Source organism: Osmia bicornis, chromosome 12 (assembly GCF_907164935.1).
Source record: "Osmia bicornis bicornis chromosome 12, iOsmBic2.1, whole genome shotgun sequence".
NCBI lineage: Eukaryota > Metazoa > Arthropoda > Insecta > Hymenoptera > Megachilidae > Osmia > Osmia bicornis.
Window position 1 is genome coordinate 7,996,063 of NC_060227.1, and position 22,572 is coordinate 8,018,634.

The following is a 22,572-nucleotide window of genomic DNA, read 5'->3' on the forward strand; positions in this document are numbered from 1 at the left end:
GATATTGAAATACTGAAGTTATTGACGGATGTTTTATAAGCAGAGCTGGTTCATACTTCAGGAGACATTTAATATCAAAGAGTTAAGAACTATGTTGAATAAAATTTAAGGAAATTGTTTTTATAATATACATTTCTTGATGTTAATTACCTGCTTCTATCTTCAAAGATTTAATTGATTTTAGTGTTAAATCATCGTTAACTACTATTGCTTCGTGACCTTTTTTCTTAAAGGTTGCATTCTTAATTTAATAACGCAGAAGTTTTATTTTTATGTTTTTCAATTTGATATATTAATGAACTGTTAGAAAACGGTACTGCCACCGCCATCTCACCTTGAGCAGAGAAACTAATAAAATTTTCTACACTTCTCTATTTCAATTATTTTATTAAAAATTAACTAAAGTAATCTTAATACCTGCTTTATGATAAAACGTCTCGATAACACTGGAAAGTAAACTTTAAGTCTCTTTTTATTTGCTGAACGGTGGTCCGAGTTTCTTCAGCTTCTGCAAGAGATTCGGTTTCGTGATCAATGCCTTCTCGATCGAATCGATCAACACTTGTTCCTCGTTGTACGGTGGAAATGGCATTCCCTCTAAATTATAAACATACACAACACCCTCCACGTCTGCCACCACCAGCTGATTACCGTCTAACGTGAAATCAATCATAACGAATCTGGCACTGTTAGGTGACACCGTAATGGACGAGGGAGCGTGAGTTTTCCTTTTAATGTCCCATATGCAAATCTCGTTGTTAACAATACTGGCGATGATTGTAGAATGAATAGGACACCACGTGGCGTATCGAACGCAGGCCATCGTCGTAGACATCGTGATTAATGGTTCCGTGAGCCCTTCCGCCCAGACTCGAATGTACCAATCGGCGCCACAGGTTAAAAAGATTTTCGGACAATAAGGGGAGAACATCATCGAGTATACCGGTCCGTCGTGGGCCAGAAAACTGTCTATGTGTTGATACAGATAATTCGTGGAACATTTATAAACGCAGCCCTCGTCCGAAGCGACGAAGTAAAGGGTGCTAGAGGTCGGATGCCTACGGAGCACCAACGCTCCAGGACTTCGATTGAACGTCGCGTCGTAAATATTGCAATGGGAAGTTCTGTTAACACCCGGTAGCGTGCCTTCTATTCTGAAGATTTTCATCAGCTTCGTCGAGGTGAAGTCTTTAACGTATCTATAACAATATATACCACCGTCTTGATCGCAGGTATAGATCTGTTCCTGATACTCGAACTGCTCGTCACTGACCCACCATTGAACTTGCCACTGTGGTGAACTCGAAGGTGATGTCGCCTTCGTGCTTCGTCGCACGACGTTCATTTTTCTGCTGCTCGCGTCGAGTACTATGATCTCGCCGCTGTACAAACCAATAGCCAGCAGATTCGGTCGTTCCCGACTCCAATCAATGTCCGCCACGGGACTATCGAAAATGTAAGATCGAGCTGGGATGTCAGGATTCTTTGCGCTCCAAAGCAACACCAGACCGTTCGCAGTTTGAGACTTCGCTTTTGCTCCATATCCGACCGCTAAAATGCTCTTTCTAACGTAATTCCAACGAAAAGCGGACACCGGCCTTCCGTGATTCATTCCACAATTATTAGTCCAGAGAAGATCCAAACTGTAGGTGAATTCTAAGTCAAGGCTACAGGGATCCGGCTTGATCAAACCTGTGAAACGTTTCTGAGCATGGATGAATATATTGCTCGCTATTATACGTTCCATCACCCGCACAGCGTTCCAGAAATTAGTGCTTTGAAACATGGACGTTGATTCCTCTTCAGATATATTTGTTCCTAACTGCATCTTCATTTTTGGCAATCTGGACTTTAATTCCTATGAATTAAAAATTCAGTTAATTATTCGTACATCCCTATACAGTTGATTAATTAAAGATTATTCGAGACCTCTGCTTGTAACAATTGTTGCATAGATTCTTTCGTGTGTACTACGAATAAATTATTTTTCTTAAGCATCATCTCAGGCGCGGCATAGACGTCGTGGATCACCCAATTATTTACGAACATGCCTTGGTTTCTACGTTTCTGTAGGGTGAGATACGTTCCTCGGGATTGCGTGAGCACTTGTATCGTCTGAGTTTCGGAATCTACCAATTTCCTGTTTGATCCAGGCCCAACTGTTTTATACTCGTAATTCTCATTTTCTTCTTTAATCGCCATGCCTTCCGGCGTGTGTAAATCACCAGTACGCGGTTGCATCTCGAAAAGGAAAAACGTCTCTGTTTCCCTTAGAATGATCGTCACCGTTTCTGGTCGGGTAGGAAAAATGTTTGGATCGATACTGGATAAACAAAGAAGTTTTCGAAAATAAAAATGTTTCTACTCGCGTATTAACTTTACATAGCTGCTACATCAGTCCAATATCGGAATCTGTGACTCACATTCAAATTACCTAGATAAATAAAATTGAGAAGGTGCTTTATCCTCATCTCGAACAGAGGAATCCACTGTTTGAGTGGATAATAAACTTTCAAAATGTACATCATCCTCTAGAATCGAGCCAAGAGGCGCGGAAGACGTTCTGACAACCGAGAATGAACTTGTTTTCATGGCACTCAAACCGGAAGGGGATGGCAGCAATTGACTTCCGCTTACGCTACCCTGAGACAATCCAATTGTTTCAAATGCAGTCATCTGCCGTTCGTCGATTGAGCTTAACGTTGGATGGGTTAATAATTTTGGTGTCACATCGATATCGTTATCTATAACGTGAAATGTTTGTCGTTGTCGTAAAAGAATTGAGGTTAAGTTCTTTCCCGCTATCTTTCGCGTCCTTCCTGCTCCGCTCAGTTTAAATTTCGACGAAACTGGACTCTCGAATCTGGTACTCGGGACTCTTGAAAGAATCTTTTGCGACGAGTCTGTTTCTTCCACCTTCATTCTAAAATAATTAAATATTGTATATTTTACCAAATTAACGATTTATTTTGTTAATACCTGACGCTGAGGTGTTTTCTTTCTATGTATTAGTGTTGTTATTTAGTAGTCTTCAGAAGACGAGTAAATTGTTGATCTTAACGTTTCATGAAACACTTTTTACGCTTTCTAATTACTTTGTTTTTTTTTTTCACTTCTGATCTAATTTAACACGCTTCAAAGACAAACGGGTCAAGTAGCATATTTATCTACAGGCTCCATGGTGATGTAGAAATCAATTTTACAGTAACTGCCGTTTTGTCGATATTTCAAAACAATTGTAAAAATTGTAGTTCCTGTTTCAATTGTACCTACAAATAAGTAAATTTTCAAACACTTATCTTGTTATTACGATACGAAAAATTGTTGATAATATACAAATATATAAGTCCATGATTAGATATATATCTATTGAATTTTTATCTGCATCCGTGTTTCTAATACGATAATAACAGATTTTAATAATGATAAGTGACGTGACTTGAACTGACAGAAAATAAACGAATAAACGTTGCCCATTATAGAACAATTCAAAGTACCCTGAAAAATGGCATTGATTTACATCGATCACGTACTCTGGCGATGCAATAAGGAACTTTATATTAACTGCGTTGTATAAACGGTCGATAAAAAGCGATCATGTAGCCAGGGTACGGCGTTAATCAAATGGTAGTTTTAAGGAATTGTATTGTAATCTGAATTCGACAATTGTAATTGTTGTTGAGATACAAACGAGTAAAATAAAAGGAATAGTACATGACATTCGTATCGAACGATGATTAGAGATAACATTAATCGTAGATAAACGTTGACGCTTTGTCGTCAAATCTCTTACGTGTTATTTCGAACATCCGTTTCGCGAAAAATCATGAAAATCAACTGATGGCACTTGCGCAATTGCAACAGCGGCATACGTGATACGTCAGATTATTTTGTAACAAGTGTTAAATTTGCAAAAGTATAATTTGTTAAAGGGGCCCTGCAATCAAAAGAGCGAAGTGAGTTACATGAATTATGCTCAGCAATGGCAGACACTGCTTGATTCGTATTATACTTCGACGAAGTTCACAATCTTTTTTTCCACTCTCGTTAAACGTCACCTGACTAACTTCGTTCGTTCTTCAATTTTTGCCTAATATCTTAATAAAAAAGATTAATCTGTACGTGATAGTTTGTTGTTTTCCATAAGAAACGTATTATACACATCAATGTTAAATTTTACTACTTATAAAATTCTGTGCTTTTGTCATAGACATATGACTTCCGATCTTGTTCATGGATACCTGTGACATTATCAATGCCAATAGATTCAGAAAAGACGACATTAAATAATTCTGAATGCAAATTGCATATTTATATTCATCGTATATATTTTTAACCTTTCGTACCTTCTGGTATTTATGTTTAATACTGTTAGGTGTTACAAGATGTTTTACAAGGACTGTCATATTGTTTTCCCAAAATTGTTATTTTCGTTACGATAATGTTTCTAATGTCAAATGATAAATAGCTTTTTAACATCCTTGAAAATTTGTGTTTATTTATTTAGGATACAATGTAAAACAGCATGCATTTTCTTACTTTCACCTTTTGCATTTTGCATTCTGGCACCCAAACAAAATAATTTGTTAATTTCTAAGTGTTCTGTATATTTTTATTAAGGGATAATAATAGCGGTCTTTCTTTTCTAAGAAAACTTTTCAAGATGAGCACCACAAGGGAACAGGCGGGTCCTTCTAAACCATGGGACTCTGCTACAGAAGAAAAAGAAAAAGATAATCGCACATTTGAATGTAATATTTGTCTTGATACAGCGAAAGATGCAGTAATTAGCATGTGTGGACATTTATTTTGGTACGATTCCTACAATGATGTAATAGCAGTTAGTGTCATTGGCATATGCCATAAGGTTGATCATCATCGCACAGCTCAATAGACATTCAATATAGAACAAATATTGTACTGTACATTTATACGTATTCGTAATTGTGTTTTTAGTTGGCCCTGTTTACATCAATGGCTGGAAACTCGCCCAATAAAACAAACATGCCCTGTGTGTAAAGCTGCAATAAGCAAAGATAAAGTCATTCCCTTATATGGACGTGGAGCTACAAAGCATGAAGATCCAAGGTGAGATATACAATTATTAATGTATTATATCAGGAAAGTACCAAAGATTAAATTACATATTTCTCTAGGAATAATGTTCCACCACGTCCTGCTGGACAGAGGACCGAACCAGAAAATAATGTTGGATTTCCTAGTTTTGGGTTTGGAGATGGTTCTTACATGTCTTTTGGTATTGGAACATTTCCTTTTGCATTTTTCACATCAACTTTCAATTTTGGAGAAACACGACCAAGTGCAGGTAAATAATTTATATAAACGAATCTGTGTATAATTATTGCATAATTGCATAAACCAGTTAAATTTACATATTTTTCTCTCTATAGCTGCTAGAGGAACACCACAGTATGAAGAAGAGCAATTCCTTTCCAAGGTATTTTTATGGGTGGCATTGATATTTATCTGTTGGCTCCTAATGGCGTAACATTTTTCGCCTGTTCAACAATACTATTTGCTTCGTATCGTGTAATCTTATACGACTTGATGGATTGATTCATTACATTTTTATTAATAAGTCAGTCTTTTCCCGTTTGTAAAATTGTTGTTACTCACTGTAGTAAGTATACCTGCTTGAATAAACAAACGGGTTTTAATTGTTATAGCCGTAATAACATTTTTACATGTACATACACTTTGTTTATAATCTTTTGTGATTACACTAAAAAATAAATTTTGTATCTAAACATAAAATTATTAACGTCATTGATATTGTAAAGAAAATAATATAGGTTAGTTTCCTGTATTTACAATCATCGCGTAAATACGTACGTGTGTATTCAAGCAGGTTATTTTCTTGGTTTCGAAAATTCAGAAGCCTATTCTTACGATATTTATGTACATGTATATATAAATATACCACCTTTAGATATGTAAGATATTATTTGTCTCATGCAAAGCATAATTGATTTTAGCAAAAAACTTAATGATCATAGTTTTATTACATCGACGTAGACCTTCACGGTTTACATTATCTATCGATGTAAACAGTATGATAATTTAGTTATTAAGTTATTGAGACCATGTGCAAACGAAAAAAGTTGCAATTATATAATACACGATATTGTAATATAAGATAATATACATGAAAGATTAAGAACGTAATCTGCTTATTTATGTTTTGCTTTTGTTTGCATTGCGGTTACGGTATAGGAGACGAGAAGACAATTACAAAGTAGCAAATCATGATCATGTAATTATAAAAGTAACAAGTTTTCAGTCATTTATATTTTAGTACACATTCACCACGGCTCGTGCATCTGGTACGGGAGGCTTCGGTGTTCTTCGTTTATTAGTTACATTGAATGGAAGTTGACATTCCATATACAGTTATATTAACACCCGAAAGTTACTGAATTTTACAAAAGAACGATTTCTAATTGAATACAAATATAATTCATAACACATGATTTGTAATTTCGTTAAGAATCAAACATTGTAAATTGTCTTACTAGTTTATTTAACATATATTATTAAAATAAAGTAGAAGTACGATATATTGCTTTTTTAAATAAAATCCCTTACTTTCCTATAATTATATGAAAAAAATATTTCGTGAATTACATAAATTGAATATTAAATTGTATGATTTATTGGAGATTACAGATGTACATATATAGTAACACAAATTTAAATCATAATGTAACTTGCTTAAGTTATTTAGTACATTCCACAACTATATTTTAACTTTGTTTTTGCTTCTGAATTTTTTGTTGATGTGCTCGTATATTCAAATTTACGTTACAGTAAATAAAAAATAACCTCGTGCAAAGTATGAACAAAATGAATATGCATAGGATACCCTACTGCACAAGTTTCAGTTGTATAAGGAGCTATTTCCACTTTCATTACTCCATAAATTTTTGTATCGCATGACAACTAAAACTTTTGAGTAAGGAAGCCCAAATATCCTATAATGATCGATTTTGTCACAGTATGGATCTAGCAGTTGTATCACAGATTGCAGCTCCTCAGGGAGATAACATAACTCTCCCTCATCTATGTGAAAATGAGATACTTAAAAACAGCAATTAGTGCATTAAAAGGTCCCTACATTGTTTACTATTTGGTGCTTATAATGATAATTAATATTTTCAACTATTCAGAGAGTGCAATATATGAAGTTATACATATGAAATATGTATGTTTAATGAATCCTTTTTGCTACTTTACACATATAACTTTAAGTTTAGGATATAATTACTATATTTAATTGGATATTTACTCGAAGTAATGCCTAATTCTATTTACAAATAAACATTAAAGGATAATATTAAAACAAACAATTAATAATACAGACATGTTTATAGGAGTAAGTTAATAATAAATATCATAAAATTATTTCTCAAATTTACAGATACTTATACATTTTTCATTTTCTATATTTCATCTTTTGTTGCTTTTTTTGTGAAACCTTTAGAAACTAGCAAATTATTGCATTCTTCCCGAGTTAAACTTGACAAAGGCAACCTTTCTACTTCCTGAAAAATACAAAATTCAAAACTACCTTATTACTATACTTCTGTTAATTACATTATACCTCGTCATTTTCATTGAAGAGAAGAAGTTCTGGGACTGCTCCTTGAATATGTTTAAATTCCACATTATTGCTATAAAATTTTGTAAGGATACATATGTATACATAGAAGAAGTTTCAAGTATAATTAAAATAATAAGTGGCTAAAACATTACACGTTCTAAGATAACGATTCTTATATAAGAATAATTATCTGTCCTTGATCAAAAATATAAAATTTCCAAAATTAAGAGACAAGAAATAATCTTGAACAAGAACACTGATCCAAGCACTATGTAATTTATAAATATGTACTATACTTCGACAATATTTAATTAAGGATACTAGTTCGGTACATCCTCGAAAATAAATTGTTTAACATCTGGGAGCCGGTTCAAGCGACAACCACTGCAGCTCTGGAAAGAGTTTATAGCGCTTTAAACTACTTTGATTTGACATAAAATTGTAATATGTTAAATAGGTAAACTTTGCGTTAATAAGATAAGACACAACGAATACCTCAACTCTTGCAAACGCATAATAATTGCTGACGGAATCAACAGTAGAAGTCACAAAAGCAGCTGCAAGGAAGAAGATGACAGCTACCGTCGAGGCCATGTTTACTTCACTAAAGCGGAAATCATACTACCTAATCTTAACATCTTGTTTTCCATTATGTTTTCTCATTTTGTAAAATATTATTAAAGTTTTTTCTTATGTATATAATATGTATATTTAATTAAAAAAGATATATAAAAGAAATGTTATTCCCCCAAATCTATATCATCGAAATTATTTTATTTCCTATTCTGTATTTTATAATTAATGACTAGAGTTTATTCAATTCAAATAACTTAATATTTGTAGTATCAAGTATATATCTTCTAATTTTATAAATATAATATTTAAACTTATAGAAAAACTAATTTTAATAAATTCAACTTATGTGCCATGCGCAGGAAGTTGATCTTGCATGTGTGAAAATGGCGCTTTCTTGTGCAAGTAAGTTACTTGCTTATATTATTGTTGTTTCTTTAGAAACCAAAGTACTGATGCGAAATTTATATTTCCGAAGCGATGCCTTAATAGTAAAAATAAGCTTTTTGTCTTAGCATCAAGAGTTATGATTTATACCGGCATTTGCTAGACATAACCTAAACAATGTCGCATTACCGCCAATACTTCAGTAATTAAATATGTTTTTTCAGTTTCTAACGAAGTGCCGGAGCATCCAGTTATATCCCCTGTATCTGGATCTATATTTGAAAGGAGATTAATTGAAAAATATGTATCAGAAAATGGGGTAGATCCTATAAATGGAAAGGAGTTGACTGTGGATCAATTGATTGATGTTAAGAGTAAGATACTTTATATAATTTTAATGGCACTATCGAATTTCATATGATACTAACAATGCCTTTGCTTTTCTAGCTACTGCAATAGTTAAACCTAAACCACCAAGTGCCACATCCATTCCAGCTATATTAAAAATTTTACAAGATGAATGGGATGCTGTAATGTTGCATTCATTTACGCTTAGACAGCAGCTTCAAACTGCCCGTCAAGAATTATCACACGCTTTATATCAACACGATGCAGCATGTCGTGTAATTGCTAGGCTGACAAAGGAAGTAACAGCTGCTAGAGAAGCTTTGGCTACTTTGAAACCACAAGCTGGAATTGTTCAAGCTACTACTATTCCACAACCTGTATGAAGATGAATATATAAATTATCCAGTATTGCTGTAAACATAGAAATATGTACCGAGTAAATGTATTTTGTTGCAGGCGCTTGCAGTGGAAGCAGGTGGTACCGCGGCTCAACCTATGGAACAAGCCGGTATTACTGAGGATGTAATACAGAAACTTCAGGAGAGAGCTACAGTTCTCACACAAGAAAGGAAACGTCGCGGACGGTCAGTTCCTGAGGATCTACTTCCTCAGGACAGTATTCGTGCATTTCAAACGCTTGCATCTCATCCTGTAATATTGCACTTTATAATTATATTATCCAGTTTAAATTATTCGATACATTGTTGCAATATTCGTTTATATTCAAGGGTCTCCATTCTGCCAGTGTACCTGGAATACTTGCACTTGATATACACAGCGCAGATACTAGCAAGATCTTAACTGGCGGAGCTGACAAAAATGCTACGGTATTCAACAAAGATACAGAGCAAGTTGTTGCAATATTGAAGGGGCACACCAAGAAGGTATATATTATCTACAGGTTTAACGTATTAGTAATATTTTCCTATGTTTAATAACCGTATTATAATTTAGGTTACTCGAGTAATTTATCATCCAGAGGAAGATATAGTAATGACTGCATCACCTGATACTACAATACGCGTATGGAATGTAGGAACTAGTCAAACAACATTGTTATTAAAAGCTCATGATGCTCCAGTGACTGGTCTCTCTTTACATCCAACAGGCGATTATTTACTTAGTTCGTCGTTAGATCAACATTGGGCGTTCTCAGACATACGTACTGGTCGACTACTGACTAAGGTACACAAGGAGATTTCAGTGATAATTAAATTGCATCATGGTACATACATATTATTTATAATCGATTTTCTGATAGGTTGCAGGGCAAGTTACTCAACCGCTAACCACGGCCCAATTTCATCCCGATGGATTGATTTTTGGCACTGGTACTGCAGATTCTCAAGTAAAAATTTGGGATCTAAAAGAGCAGTCGAATGTAGCTAATTTTCCGGGTCATTCAGGACCAATTACAGCGATTAGCTTTTCTGAAAATGGTTATTATTTAGCTACTGCAGCAGAAGATTCTTGTGTAAAACTTTGGGATTTACGAAAATTGAAAAACTTCAAAACCCTGCAGTTAGAAGAATCCTATGAAGTTCGAGATATTTGTTTCGATCAAAGTGGAACTTATTTAGCAGTAGCTGGAACGGATGTGAGGTAAGGATCTTATCCCGTGTGATTGAAGTTCGGTCCTATAAGAAGGTCGTTTGTTTATTTTGTTTTCAGAGTGTACTTGTGTAAGCAGTGGCAAGAATTGAAAGTGCTCAATGACCACACAGCTGCCGCAACCGGTGTTCGTTTTGGAAAACACGCGCAGTATATAGCTTCTACTAGTATGGACAGAACATTAAAACTTTATGGGTTACCTTGAATTTTTAGTACATTAATTTAATGACAATTTAAATTAGAATTTATAGAATAAGTTTACAGTGAATGGCAGTGACAGACATTTAATTCAGGTTTAGTATTTTGTTTTTTAAATTTATTAAAAACATCATTGGACTATCATGAAAAGAAATTTTACGACTATTGTAGATATTTGTTAAAATTATCATATACCGTAATTGCTATTATGTTTAGTTGAAGATCGAATGGTGAAAGATTGATATGTTTACTTTTGAAATAGAAAATAGGAACAAGATATTGATAAATAATCTTTCATAAATTAGAAGAAATTCTAATCTAAATTTAATATCTATACATAATATACACTGTTATAACAATAGTAAATACATTTATTCTATACATGAAAATGTGAAGAATAGGCAAATATGTTTTTAATTGCTAACGAATTTGTTTCCAATATCTTCTGAAACAAAGTACAAATATTAAATAGTAATTCATAAATTTAACATTATATAAACAATTATTTTTATGAGAAAAATAAAGTTTTTCGTCTATCGCGCAACATTATATACTCAGCATACTTCTTAAAACAATGAAATAAAATTTGTTTTGAACAAACTGATTTACTTTATAAGTATGTAGCTCTAACGCATTGAATGTATATTTAAGAATTGATTACAATTAAAAAGAACCGTATGAAGTATATAATGAGAAGTTAAATTATATGAATAGAAGACTCCCTCTGATTCTATTTTTTAATTTCAATGAATAATTTATATTAATTCCGCCTAAGCGTTTAACGATAATATGGAAGAAACGTTCCCGTAGCATAAATTCAAAACCCCCTCGAAAGCAAAGCGTGTCCAGTCAGTCACTCCAGTCTTGTTGAATCTGTAGTCATTACGTATGCATCGGTAATTAAGTTAAATGATCTTATGGCGCCACTAGTCACGTGCTTTTTAACCTAACCTAATATCCTTTGTCCTCAATATTCAGACTCGAATCAAATTAATAACAATGGCCGTCGTAGTTGGTTGTCATTCGGAGTCGTACATGGATTACGTGATGGTGAAAAACGTATGGCCAGTGGCAATCACTACTGATCGGTCCGAGTGATTATTCTTCAAATGAAATTAACGTGACGTGTACTACAATAAAGGATGCTTTTCTAGTGGGTGGTTGTATCGTAGTGTCAACTAGTGACCACGGATGACCAGCTGACAATGTTTTGTCATTAGCATATATTAGTGTTTAGCGGGTGATCGCGGTAAAACAAGAATGTTTAAAGCTGAGGAATCGTCCAGAGATAGCTTTCTTCAGCAAACGAAGGCCGCTAGGGAAGAAAGGGCCCACGAGAAAGACAGAGAAGCTGCTGTCACCCTAATTCAGGCTTATGTTAGAGGATGGTTAACTCGTAAAAAAATATTGTGAGTTTCCCGTTATCGAATCTACTGGGAGCATTTGTTTACTGCCTGAGATAATTTAAATTTTCAGACTTTCTTAATATTGTAAACAAAATATTTTGTATTATTAATCTGACGTCGATAATTATTTATTTATATAGTTTGTAATTTTCCATTGGTCACTGAAATGTTTTGTATTTGTATTTTCCTGTTGTAAAATTATCATACATGTATCAATACATACAAGGATAATCTATAATAACATTTGTATTTATTTTTAAACTCATTGTGTTCTCAAGCAATGAATTATGTTTTAAATCATTAAATGAGTAATATAATTTTCAGAGAAGAGTTTGATACAAATTTTTTCAATGATGCTGGTACAGAAGCAAGTATAGAATTAAAGCCTGCTTTGTATATGTATAAGATTATTTCTAAATTTTTGTATGTCTACAAGAAAGAAAGGGATCAAGGAAGAATAGAAAAGTTATGTAGGTATGTGTAAGTTTGTTCGTATAATATAATAAGAAAGTATATGAAATAAGAAACAAAATTTCAAAAGAAATTTCTAAGAATAAATGTTTCAGGTATTTAGTATTGACTCTTGATTCAGAGTCACCGGAAATATCATATGTAGGACTCCTATTGAACAAAGATCATTACATATCATGGATATTACAAATGAAAACAATATTACTTTATTGTTTAACTGGTTTGGAGAATCTGAAACCAGAAAGAATAACTGATCATAAATCCATCCATTTGAGATTACATACATTAGTTAGTTTTACATCACCAGGAACATGGGCAATTCAAAAAGTAGAAGGAATGGAGAAGCTCAAAGCTGGTATGAACCGGCTATGCGCAAACATGATGGGCCACCTAGTCAACAATGGATTTTATCCTATTATGCAGGTGATTCATATTACTAATGATCTAAATGATGTTTAATATATCGTGTATTTTTCTGTTCCAGGTTTTTTTGGTAAAGGGATTAGGTAGAGTGGAAATTGCTTTAAAACCAATTGCACTTTCAGCAGCAGTTACATTGGCATTAAGGCCATTAATTTCTTCTCAAATGTCAGATAAATTGGTGTCATTATTTTTGATCAACATTTTTAGCGTGCCTGCATTGGTCTATCATTTAAATAATATATCATCAGTGGTATGTTGATAATAACATAGTATTTTTAAGCTTTCTGTTTACACTGTGTAATCATTTTTACAATTTATTTTTAGTGTATTTCATCATTTATTACTTACAATTTATTTGCAAGAAGCCTTGAATTATTAAATTTAGAACAAAACCTTAGGATAGTTTTTAATGCTCTGGAAGGTAGCTATGCACTGTGCTTACTAGCCAACTTGATACAGTTGGCTAACATTGAGAGGGTTGAAGTATTAAAAGAGTTATACTTTCCTTCTTTTACGGTACAAATTTATCATATAATAGATCTTTTATGTAATTAACGAAATAAATTGATATTTTGAAAAAAATTTCCAGTTTGTAGTAACAAAAATGTTGGAATCATGTCAACAATATGTGGTTGCAAAACAAAGTAATTTAACCCACTGGCACCCCATTCTTGGATGGCTTGCGCAAAAGGTTGACACTTCTCTGCAAGAACCTATCCCGTATGTAAAATCACAGTTAGCATGTCTGTGGACAGGAGGGATAGTGACACAATTAATCGGTAACCGTGACTGCTTTATTTTTGCAAATATATCTGTTAAAGTTAATATGAAACGATGGCATACAATTTTTTATTAGGTCAACCTTTAACGGAACTTATCGAAAAGGAAATACCTCCACCAGTAGAACAACAAAGTTCATCCGTTGGAACCAACATTTTCCGAAGAGCGTTTTTAGAAACTCGTACAAATAGAAATAATAATACTAAAAATTATAGAAAATTGGGTAGTCCAGAAACCACTAGGATAGCACTGATTTGTTCCCTTTACCAATTTGCTTTACATACCCTTACACAGATGAAGATGGAAATATTAACTGGTATGTATATACACATATGAGCAATTATAATTTATCGTTACATGTATGTTCATGATGTAATAGGACTCTGCTACCAGGATAAAATTCTGTATCATATGTATTTATTTCTGGGAACATTGGGTCCGCATTGTGGTTTGAAAGCATTTTTAGATCATTTAGCTGCTAATACGAAATGTACAGCACCCGAATTTCAAATGTTGATATTATTTTCGGACTGTATGACACATTACGTGACGTAAGTATTTTACAATATTATGGAAATATATTTGGTGAAACTTCTTAAAATACGTTTGTATTGTTACATTTCCTTTTTCAGAATTTTAGATGATATGGAAATGTACGAACAGCAAGATCCATTCAAGCTTAACGATTTTGTAACGATATCATATTTTTTAAACCAATTTTTGTATAAGGCAGTTCTAAATAATTTGTTTGGTGCGTATTACAGCTTTTACGCTATATCGTTTCCTAATGTATTTGAAATTGTATAATTTTACTATATACGGTTGTAAGCGATAAGTGGTTTAGCTATGTACTAAAGTTTTAGATGTTCCAGACGTGAAGTCGGTTCCTAATAATCCTCTGTTCACCTCTCTTCACACACTTTTAATGGCAATCTATCGACGGGACTGTAGAAGGACTTTCTGTCCGGAAGGGCACTGGTTGGCAAAGTTAAGTATTTATCACTATCGTCTTTTTAGATTACACAGCGTGATTGTAGAATTGAAACGTTTATGAAACAGGAAGTTAGGGTATCTGGTTTCCTGGCGGACTTGGAGAAAGGCAAACGAGGTGCTGCTCTTCTTCTTTCTAAAATGCCTCATGTTATTCCTCATTCGGAACGCGTGGTACTCTTTCGTAAACACGTTGCTAATGAGAAAGCGGTGCTAGGATTGACTGAAAGCGCGTGTAACAGTACACCGACAACACTGATCGTTGTTCATAGGTACTGATATAATTTTATAATTCTAAAAACATTATTCAAAGATATTAACGCGAATGCTTCGTAGAACACGTATAGTGGAAGATGGATACCGTCAGCTCGCAATGTTACCGTCTCAGGCATTGAAAGGTGTGATTAGAGTTCGTTTCGTAAATGAGCAGGGCTTAGCCGAAGCTGGTATCGATCAAGACGGAGTGTTTAAAGAATTCTTAGAGGAGATAATAAAGAAAGTTTTCGATCCATCGTTAAATCTGTTTAAAGCCACTAGCGAGAATCGGCTTTATCCGTCTCCAACATCTTCCATGCAAGATAATCATTTGCAACTTTTTGAATTTGTTGGCCGGATGTTAGGTAAAGCGGTGTACGAAGTACGTATAACAGAAATAAGAAACAACCAGGGATTTATGAATCACAAATTAAATTATTTACATTATTCTTTTTTTATAGGGCATTGTTGTAGATGTACCTTTTGCGTCCTTCTTTGTTTCCCAATTTTCTGGGCAAACTGGAGGAGCATTGTACAGTTGGCTAGATGAACTGGCTTCTTTGGATCGTGATTTATATCGAAGTCTTACCCTTGTAAAGCATTACAAAGGCGATGTTAAGCAATTAGAATTAACTTTCTCTCTTGATGAAGACGTTCTAGGCAAATTAGTTACGCACGAGTTGATACCAGGAGGAAGAGCGGTGCCGGTCACCAATGAAAATAAAATTAATTACATACATTTAATGGCTCACTTTAGAATGCACATGCAAATAAAGGATCAGACAGCTGCTTTTATTAAAGGATTTCGTTCTATAATTAATCCCGAGTGGTTGGCGTTATTTTCAACTCCAGAAGTAAGATTAAGTCTCTTTAGGATTACAGTATTTTCAGGGGAAATTTTTCGTTAAAGTAACTCTATTTTTAGTTACAAAGATTAATTTCTGGTGATAATGTTCCATTGGATTTACGAGATTTACGAAGACACACGCAATATTATGGTGGTTTTCACGATAGTCATCGTGTAGTATGCTGGCTGTGGGATATATTGGAGAAAGATTTCTCTGAAGAAGAAAGAGGCTTATTTTTGAAGGTATATTTACTAATGTGATAACTAAAAGCGATTATTAATATAATCTTAATATTCCTGTTTACAGTTCGTTACAAGCTGCTCCAAATCACCTTTGCTGGGATTTGCATACTTAGAACCACCATTTTCGATTCGTTGCGTTGAAGTTGGCGATGACGAGGACACGGGTGACACAATTGGTATAAATATATATTATTTAAAAAATTTCTTCCTTATCTGTTATCATGTACGTGTAAATTGTTTTCTTTTTAAATTAGGTAGCGTAATCAGAGGATTCTTTACGATTCGTAAAAAAGATCCACAGAATCGTTTACCTACTTCATCCACGTGTTTCAATCTTCTTAAATTACCGAATTACCAAAAGAAAAGTACCTTGCGAGAGAAGTTACGTTATGCCGTCACTAGTAACACTGGTTTTGAACTTTCGTAATCGATAATTCATTCACAATGAACGATGATTAATGAGATCGCTCAAAATACTTAACAAAAGTTTATACAAAGTGATTGAGTGGTGCCTGACCGCCGCGATACGAATTGCCATGAACTTTCAATTGAATAAAACTGAACAGCAAAGACGCGAATGGAAATTATTGAAATTAAATCGAAAACTCGCACAAATTTTATGAGATATTGCATAAACTAACAAATCTATCACTTTTTCACTTTTGTACTTTTTGTTATCTCATTTGAACACGAAGAAATTTTTGATAAATCAGTTTCAAACTGCTCACCTTTAATTGGTAATTATAATGAAAAATGAACAAATATTTCTCACTTATTGAAATTCTCATGAGATTTGTTTCGTGTGTTTATAATAATTACAATTATGTGCCTATTTCATTATTCTGTCAATAGTTAAATCTTAAATCGGGTTAATTTAAATCTGTACGTCTTTACTTCACTTCTGTAATAATTTTGTGGGTTTCAATTTTTAATTAACACACTCTCTCGCCAAATGGTAGATTACTTATGGTGTAAAGCACACTGTACCTCAATGAGCTTAATATTGCTAATACTTGTGCGCTTGTTAGTTTATAGTACCGTGAATTAATGTTAGACAATTAAACCACATAAATTATACGAGATAAGTGTTAAATGTTCGTACCCATTGGTGCCCAGGGAGTAATAAAAAAGGAAAGGAGAGATTTTCTAAAATTTTGGAACCATTTGCAGTTTGAGGTTCCATTTTAAGGAGACCTATTTTCTCAAAATTTTATACAAGTTTTTGAAATGCTGTATAGAAGATGAAATTCATCCGTTTGGAAATATATGTGTACATAGAACGTCCACGGGCTCTTATGGGTTCAACAATCTCTAAGTGTCGTATAAAATTAAAAAATCAGTTTGTTCGAGTTGGACGAAATTGTGATGTTTGTTCTCCTACTTGAATGTTTCGAACTGAATTTCCTGTAATTATAGTATCTGCGGTCTTTTGTATAAGCAGAAATGGTTGTAGAAGAGAAAGAGGGGAGCAGAAGGACTGTTATCTGCTGTGTCGTCTGCGATATAGCGAGGAACATGTTATTATTAGAGTGAAATTTATTTTTCTTGCGATTCACCCATATTTCGGCGGATAGACTCGTAACATTATCGATGGAAATTCGGTCAGACCAAAGATAGAAGCCTATTTACTGTGAGATGAGATAATTCGAGATATAAACTTTTCATATTTTCCTACACGATCGTATGTAAGTTTTCAGGTCTGTATTCACAGATTGTATGTATATTGAATAAGGGTAATAACAAAACTGGGCGTTTCTATAATGATAGAATAAGTTTAAGGATGAGCTAGGTTTAATTGCATACTAACTGGTTCGTTAACATGCACATTGTGATCACTAGAAAAATTATCTTGGTTGTTCAGAAAAAAAGGAGAATCGAATTTAATAATAATTTTTGACCTTTGTTATTTTACAGCAGAGTTTTAATCGATTACTCTTGTAGTAATAATTGTGAATACATGCCTCCTAATTACATGTACAATTGAATGAAACAACAGATAGTACTCTTCTTTATGAGTATACTTATCATTAAAACAATACATGTATATGATAAATGTGGATATCGATACAGACATGGATATATGGAGTAAAATGTTAAATAAAACTGTTACGGTTGTAAGATAAGACCGATGAATTTTTTTCTCAATGCCTCTTCTTGGTAAACAATTATTTTTCTTATTTTAAACATAATTTAAATTGTAGTGAAATATAAAATATCAGAAAATTAAAAAAAGTATAATCGATTTTTTCTTACAATCGTATCACTGATAGAAAATACGCTTTGTACATTGCTGGCTTGAATCGTTCGTATTTCTGTAACATTTTTTAATAAAAATGTATACATTATTGTGATGCAGCAAGAGAAAGAGTAGATTTATTAATTTAATACATTCAATAATGAATCGTGTAAATGTATCCAATTAACTGTACTTTGTTTCTCAAACATTTATTTTAATATCCTTTATGAATTATTACCAATTTTTCCAATAAAAGATAAAAATTAAAAGGGCGAATATATTTGGAATTGAAAATACGTAACAGTTGTTTAATAATTCATTTATTTCCTTCAATAGATATGCGCAAAGTTAAAAGCAATAAATATTTTTCACGTTGTGTATTAATCAAATTAAACATCAAAGCGATAAAGAATTAATTAAGTGAAAAGCGCAAAAGTCGTAATCGAACGCGCATTTTCAATCATATTTACGAAGGGGACGCGAAGATTGCCGATTAGGCTGCGCAGTGAGCTACTGCGCCGGTCACGTGACTCCCTTTGTGAGCAGTTGGCGCTGTAGACGGCGCAGCTCGCCCCCCCGCGGCCAGTGGCCAGCAAGCCTTGGCTGCAGGAAGACGTGTTCTTCGTTCGTACCGCGACGATCCTTCTATCGCGGCTACGCGAGAGACTCCTTTTCTCTTTCTCTCCCTCTCTCGCTTGTGTGCGCGCGCGTGTTTCGTGTTTGTGTGTGCGTGCTTGATCTCTACGAAGTGACAGTGTTTCTGACTCGGTCGTAGGACCCGGACAGTGAGAAATCCTCGGTTGTCGCGAACCACCGAATAATTCGGTTCTGCAGCCGGAATCGTGGCAGCCATCGAGGACTCGACCGAGCCTTTCAGTGTTCTCTCATTCCTTTCTCTGTTTCGCGCTACCGTATTTCTTTACGGACAAGCACCGCCCCCTTTCCACCTCCGTCCCTCCGATCGCAACGTTATGAGGCCAGCTGAGCGTAACTGACGGCGAAGAGGGAGAACGAGTGCGTGCGTGTGTCAAACATAACCTAAGTATTATCACCGTGAGTACCGTGACTACCCCGGAGAAAACGTGGCTCAGTCGTTTGAAATTTACTCATCGAGGAATGATAGCATCGCGTACTAAACCGTTAAACGCATCGAGGAGCCACGAAAGCATAGGTTCCTTTTCTGGCTGTTTCTAAAGAGAAATGCGACGCCCCGTTTATCTCTGACCGTGTCGTGGAAACGTGCACAAGGACATCGACTTTGTCTCTTTCTCGAAGGTTATCCTTGCACGTATCGTTTTTGTCATTGCGACGATAAAGGACGCGACCAAAGCCGCTGCGTCGAGCGTGTTGTCACGAATTCCTCTTATCCCTCGTTTCCCGCAAGCTCAGCCCTTCCCGCCGTACCTACGAAAGCGCGCGACATTTAAACGCGAAGTTCGAAAACCGAGTGATACTGGAACATAGCTTTCCCCAAAATCCGTTGCTTCGGATCGACATTTAAATACCCGACGATTTTACACGTTCAAGGTAACAAGAATCACGAGTTTTTAAATAGTGTCATAGGACTAAGGAGTAATACGACACTGATTGACTTATACAAAAAAAAAAAAAAAAAAAAAAAAACGTGTATTCGAATCGATAAGTCTCTTAATAGTGCAACACAATAATTCCGGCGTAATTTCGGTGAAACGGTGCTTCGGTTCGAACGAATGTCCTCATCGATAACGACTTCGACGACGCGTGCCGGTGTTGCGTGCGTGTAAGAATTCCAAGATAGAAGTGTTTCCTGGGGAAGGTGAAAGAGTGCTCGCGGGACGTAGGAACGGAAGAAATAAGGAACGAGTCGAGGCGTGTTCCGGCTTCCCTGAATCAGCAGGGACGTTGGCGGTGGCGGTGGCGGTGAATCGGGAAAGGGTTGAGGAGGGTGGCCCCTAGGGAGAGAGGAGAGCTTTGATGGCAGTAGTTGGGCCCAGCCGGCACTCGCGGGTGTCCATGAGCGTGTCTATGTCGCTAATGCAGGGGGGTGGGGCGGGGGCGACAGGCGGTGGCGGGACAACGGGGACCCATCCGGGGCAAGCGGTCCTCGCAGCGGCTGCCGCGGCCGCAGCTGCGGCCCAAGCACCCCCCACCTACTACCACCCTGCCGCTCCTGCACCCCCGCCGCCGCCGCCAGCCCAGGATCCCGTTCAGCCCGACAGACCCATCGGATATGGTGCCTTCGGCGTCGTTTGGTGAGTACATTATATTTATATTTTCAAGATTATATTAATTTGAATTTTTTTCATATGCAAAAAATGTTTTGAGACATGTAGCCAATATGGTGCTTTGGTATCTTTTTAAATTTTCAAAGCGCGAATTCGGCCTTAGGAGTCCTTTAAACTTAGAGCAATATTAGCTCGACGAATTTTCTAAACATTTCAATCTCGAGGAAGGAACGTTCGACTAATTAGCGCCACTTTCCACGTTCGCTACGCGCCAAACGAGAGCTCTCTAGGATCCGCTAGAGAGAGTAAAACGCACTTTCCTCTTTAGCGTGTGCGTAAATCGTTGCCCCTTTCTCGAGTCGGTAATTTGTGAGTTCGATAAGCAGTATAAATCTCCGTTCATTTTTTTTCTCTCTATTAAAATTCTCGCTACTTCGCGTCCACGCGATAGTTTCTTATAGCCTGCTGCGAAAATAGAGCGACGCATTGTCGCCTACGGTTGTTTGCTTGATTTATCTAATTGTAAGTAGACGCCGCGAGATACAATTTTAATTCCGGACACAATTTATCCAGTTCATCCGGTATCACGTTCGGGAACTTCTTCGCGGTCCGTGCTGCACTTTGGAACATTATCGATAATTCTGTCTCCCGATATTAGACAAATTACCTTTGAATTCGAATTTAGAGAGTATTTTACGCTATCGTTGAATTATGAAGGTTCGCTCCAGCTCATTAATCCTCCACCGGTTCGTATCGATCGAAATTACGGTAATTCATGGAGATTTGAACGAAAGTTAACGTTACACGATTGTTACCTTCGCGCTCTTTTGATTCGACGAGAAAAATGGAAAGTTAGAAAGACAACAGTCGATAACAATGCGGCGCGAACCGCTCAATTTCTTTGTTTACCGATACGAGACGAGCAAACAGGAAACGGGTTGACGATTCCGAGGGGTCTGGTATCTTTCCAACGCGAATGTTACGCGGCGCCAGTGTTAAATCTTTCATCGATTTTCCAATCGCGATCGTATGATAATATTCGGCTACTGAAATTGGCAAATCAAAGGGAAAACACGGAGTTCAGTGAAACGGGTTATAAATTACCGGCGAACGTAAATAAAATAAAGTTAAACGAGAATCGTGGTATAAGCAGGATTACGTAGTGAAAATATATATGGTCGCCAGCGGGAAGCAGCGTCATCGGGTGTCGTTTACATACACACGAGGATTTAAGGTATGTAACACGGAGATTCAACGAAATCGTTTCAGTCTTTCGTTATTCGTGCTGAATTTATCGCGTTAATTCAACCGTGCTCGTTTGGAAAATATTTTCTACCGTCCTTTTGTCGAGCCAGAAACACGAACGAAAATGAGCCAGAGAAAGGTTAGGTACAATAGAAACTGCTCGTTTTCCTTTGTTTCCTCTTTTATATGGATTTACCTGGCCAGTAACGCGACAGCCAGTTCCTATGAGGTTTCGGTACAAGCTGTTGGGACTGAGGGGGAAACGACGGTAATTCAAAAACAGAGAAATAATTCCGGTGTGACCTGCGGTCCGTATAATTGCCGTTAGTTTACCTGAACCGGATGCACGATGGGTTTCATTACTGCATTCGGTTAATCCGTGGACACTTGTTCGATGCTGCAGCACCGAGACATTTTCTGTTTTACCACCGATATTTTACGATCGTACGAATTCGTGTAGCGTGGTTTAAACGAGTGTTCAAAGAACGGTTTAAATCAGTCACGTTCCACGGATCGATATGTTTGTTTTAGAGCCGTAGAATATTAATAATAATATTAAGAATAGTGTATAAATATTGGAGTAGTATTGGGGAGATCTTAGATCTATTGATATTATAATGGTGGTGTAGAGGGCTACTAATCTGGGGGCCCGAGTTCAAATCCCGCCGGGGGAGGACCTATTTTTTTTTCTTTTTTTTTAACGGATTTTTACAATATTTTAGAGCCATAGAATA

At 35.6% G+C, this 22,572-nt stretch overlaps 7 protein-coding genes across 21 annotated transcripts in view; 4 read left to right on the plus strand and 3 right to left on the minus strand.

The window, feature by feature from the left end:
- LOC114879119 (MAP7 domain-containing protein 1) overlaps positions 1-316 on the minus strand; it is a 57,678-nt gene extending 57,362 nt beyond the window's left edge. Inside the window, exon 1 of the mRNA XM_029193719.2 lies at positions 151-316. The gene's annotated coding sequence lies outside the window, so the exon portion shown is untranslated. The remainder of the gene's footprint in view (positions 1-150) is intronic.
- On the minus strand, positions 311-3,420 carry LOC114879136 (dynein axonemal intermediate chain 4-like). Its single transcript, XM_046288075.1, has 5 exons — positions 3,337-3,420; positions 2,980-3,269; positions 2,435-2,923; positions 1,930-2,323; positions 311-1,858 (listed from the first exon to the last, which is right to left on the minus strand). The coding sequence occupies exons 3-5, from the start codon at positions 2,920-2,922 to the stop codon at positions 473-475; spliced, it is 2,268 nt and encodes a 755-aa protein (XP_046144031.1). The 5' UTR covers position 2,923; positions 2,980-3,269; positions 3,337-3,420; the 3' UTR covers positions 311-472.
- A 208-nt stretch (positions 3,421-3,628) lies between these two features.
- Positions 3,629-6,578, plus strand: LOC114879116 (E3 ubiquitin-protein ligase RNF185-like). 3 transcript variants are annotated; one of them, XM_029193710.2, is made up of 5 exons: positions 3,629-3,956; positions 4,651-4,812; positions 4,957-5,088; positions 5,157-5,326; positions 5,412-6,578. In XM_029193710.2, the coding sequence occupies exons 2-5, from the start codon at positions 4,664-4,666 to the stop codon at positions 5,507-5,509; spliced, it is 549 nt and encodes a 182-aa protein (XP_029049543.1). In that variant the 5' UTR covers positions 3,629-3,956; positions 4,651-4,663; the 3' UTR covers positions 5,510-6,578. The 3 variants fall into 3 exon arrangements, with proteins under 3 accessions (XP_029049543.1, XP_029049544.1, XP_029049545.1); XM_029193711.2 differs by lacking the exon at positions 3,629-3,956 and adding an exon at positions 3,986-4,118; XM_029193712.2 differs by lacking the exon at positions 3,629-3,956 and adding an exon at positions 4,179-4,352.
- Positions 6,579-6,650: 72 nt separating this feature from the next.
- On the minus strand, positions 6,651-8,281 carry LOC114879117 (selenoprotein M-like). 2 transcript variants are annotated; one of them, XM_029193714.2, is made up of 4 exons: positions 8,117-8,281; positions 7,943-8,013; positions 7,622-7,691; positions 6,651-7,080 (listed from the first exon to the last, which is right to left on the minus strand). In XM_029193714.2, exons 1-4 carry the CDS (start codon positions 8,213-8,215, stop codon positions 7,036-7,038), a joined length of 285 nt encoding a protein of 94 aa, XP_029049547.1. In that variant the 5' UTR covers positions 8,216-8,281; the 3' UTR covers positions 6,651-7,035. The 2 variants fall into 2 exon arrangements, with proteins under 2 accessions (XP_029049547.1, XP_029049546.1); XM_029193713.2 differs by having other exon boundaries at positions 6,651-7,562; positions 8,117-8,262.
- Positions 8,282-8,503: 222 nt separating this feature from the next.
- On the plus strand, positions 8,504-11,423 carry LOC114879115 (pre-mRNA-processing factor 19). Its single transcript, XM_029193709.2, has 8 exons — positions 8,504-8,599; positions 8,806-8,955; positions 9,029-9,306; positions 9,386-9,580; positions 9,658-9,813; positions 9,884-10,114; positions 10,191-10,531; positions 10,601-11,423. Exons 1-8 carry the CDS (start codon positions 8,542-8,544, stop codon positions 10,743-10,745), a joined length of 1,554 nt encoding a protein of 517 aa, XP_029049542.1. The 5' UTR covers positions 8,504-8,541; the 3' UTR covers positions 10,746-11,423.
- A 142-nt stretch (positions 11,424-11,565) lies between these two features.
- Positions 11,566-18,576, plus strand: LOC114879114 (ubiquitin-protein ligase E3B). 5 transcript variants are annotated; one of them, XM_029193703.2, is made up of 16 exons: positions 11,566-12,147; positions 12,469-12,618; positions 12,711-13,038; positions 13,100-13,288; positions 13,363-13,554; positions 13,628-13,817; positions 13,895-14,134; positions 14,198-14,369; positions 14,451-14,569; positions 14,676-14,806; positions 14,878-15,080; positions 15,145-15,445; positions 15,525-15,917; positions 15,989-16,153; positions 16,218-16,329; positions 16,408-18,576. In XM_029193703.2, exons 1-16 carry the CDS (start codon positions 11,999-12,001, stop codon positions 16,578-16,580), a joined length of 3,207 nt encoding a protein of 1,068 aa, XP_029049536.1. In that variant the 5' UTR covers positions 11,566-11,998; the 3' UTR covers positions 16,581-18,576. The 5 variants fall into 5 exon arrangements, with proteins under 5 accessions (XP_029049536.1, XP_029049537.1, XP_029049538.1 ...); XM_029193704.2 differs by having other exon boundaries at positions 11,567-12,147; positions 14,682-14,806; XM_029193705.2 differs by having other exon boundaries at positions 11,567-12,147; positions 14,691-14,806.
- A 401-nt stretch (positions 18,577-18,977) lies between these two features.
- LOC114879137 (serine/threonine-protein kinase NLK) overlaps positions 18,978-22,572 on the plus strand; it is a 119,098-nt gene continuing 115,503 nt past the window's right edge. For all 8 annotated transcript variants that reach the window (XR_003789857.2, XR_003789860.2, XR_003789859.2 and 5 more), the window contains exon 1: positions 18,978-20,620. Coding sequence is in view for 4 of the 8 variants with exons in the window: in XM_029193745.2 (XP_029049578.1) it covers positions 20,343-20,620 (278 nt within the window). In the remaining 4 variants the exon portion in view is untranslated. The remainder of the gene's footprint in view (positions 20,621-22,572) is intronic.

What these genes read in the sequence shown, in the direction of transcription:
- LOC114879136 (XM_046288075.1), bottom strand. Translation starts at nt 2,922, where the DNA reads ATGAAGGTGGAAGAAACAGACTCGTCGCAAAAGATTCTTTCAAGAGTC. An exon ending in TCTCAATTTTATTTATCTAG is followed by an intron (nt 2,324 to 2,434) that starts GTAATTTGAATG and finishes TTGTTTATCCAG; the next exon opens with TATCGATCCAAACATTTTTC. An exon ending in AACAATTGTTACAAGCAGAG is followed by an intron (nt 1,859 to 1,929) that starts GTCTCGAATAAT and finishes TTTAATTCATAG; the next exon opens with GAATTAAAGTCCAGATTGCC.
- LOC114879116 (XM_029193710.2), top strand. Translation starts at nt 4,664, where the DNA reads ATGAGCACCACAAGGGAACAGGCGGGTCCTTCTAAACCATGGGACTCT. An exon ending in ATGTGTGGACATTTATTTTG is followed by an intron (nt 4,813 to 4,956) that starts GTACGATTCCTA and finishes TTGTGTTTTTAG; the next exon opens with TTGGCCCTGTTTACATCAAT. An exon ending in ACAAAGCATGAAGATCCAAG is followed by an intron (nt 5,089 to 5,156) that starts GTGAGATATACA and finishes ATATTTCTCTAG; the next exon opens with GAATAATGTTCCACCACGTC.
- LOC114879117 (XM_029193713.2), bottom strand. Translation starts at nt 8,215, where the DNA reads ATGGCCTCGACGGTAGCTGTCATCTTCTTCCTTGCAGCTGCTTTTGTG. An exon ending in TTCGAGGATGTACCGAACTA is followed by an intron (nt 7,692 to 7,942) that starts GTATCCTTAATT and finishes AAAATTTTATAG; the next exon opens with CAATAATGTGGAATTTAAAC. An exon ending in TCTTCAATGAAAATGACGAG is followed by an intron (nt 7,563 to 7,621) that starts GTATAATGTAAT and finishes TGTATTTTTCAG; the next exon opens with GAAGTAGAAAGGTTGCCTTT.
- LOC114879115 (XM_029193709.2), top strand. Translation starts at nt 8,542, where the DNA reads ATGTGCCATGCGCAGGAAGTTGATCTTGCATGTGTGAAAATGGCGCTT. An exon ending in CTACTACTATTCCACAACCT is followed by an intron (nt 9,307 to 9,385) that starts GTATGAAGATGA and finishes ATTTTGTTGCAG; the next exon opens with GCGCTTGCAGTGGAAGCAGG. An exon ending in AAACGCTTGCATCTCATCCT is followed by an intron (nt 9,581 to 9,657) that starts GTAATATTGCAC and finishes TTTATATTCAAG; the next exon opens with GGTCTCCATTCTGCCAGTGT.
- LOC114879114 (XM_029193703.2), top strand. Translation starts at nt 11,999, where the DNA reads ATGTTTAAAGCTGAGGAATCGTCCAGAGATAGCTTTCTTCAGCAAACG. An exon ending in GATTTTATCCTATTATGCAG is followed by an intron (nt 13,039 to 13,099) that starts GTGATTCATATT and finishes TTTCTGTTCCAG; the next exon opens with GTTTTTTTGGTAAAGGGATT. An exon ending in GAAGATGGAAATATTAACTG is followed by an intron (nt 14,135 to 14,197) that starts GTATGTATATAC and finishes ATGATGTAATAG; the next exon opens with GACTCTGCTACCAGGATAAA.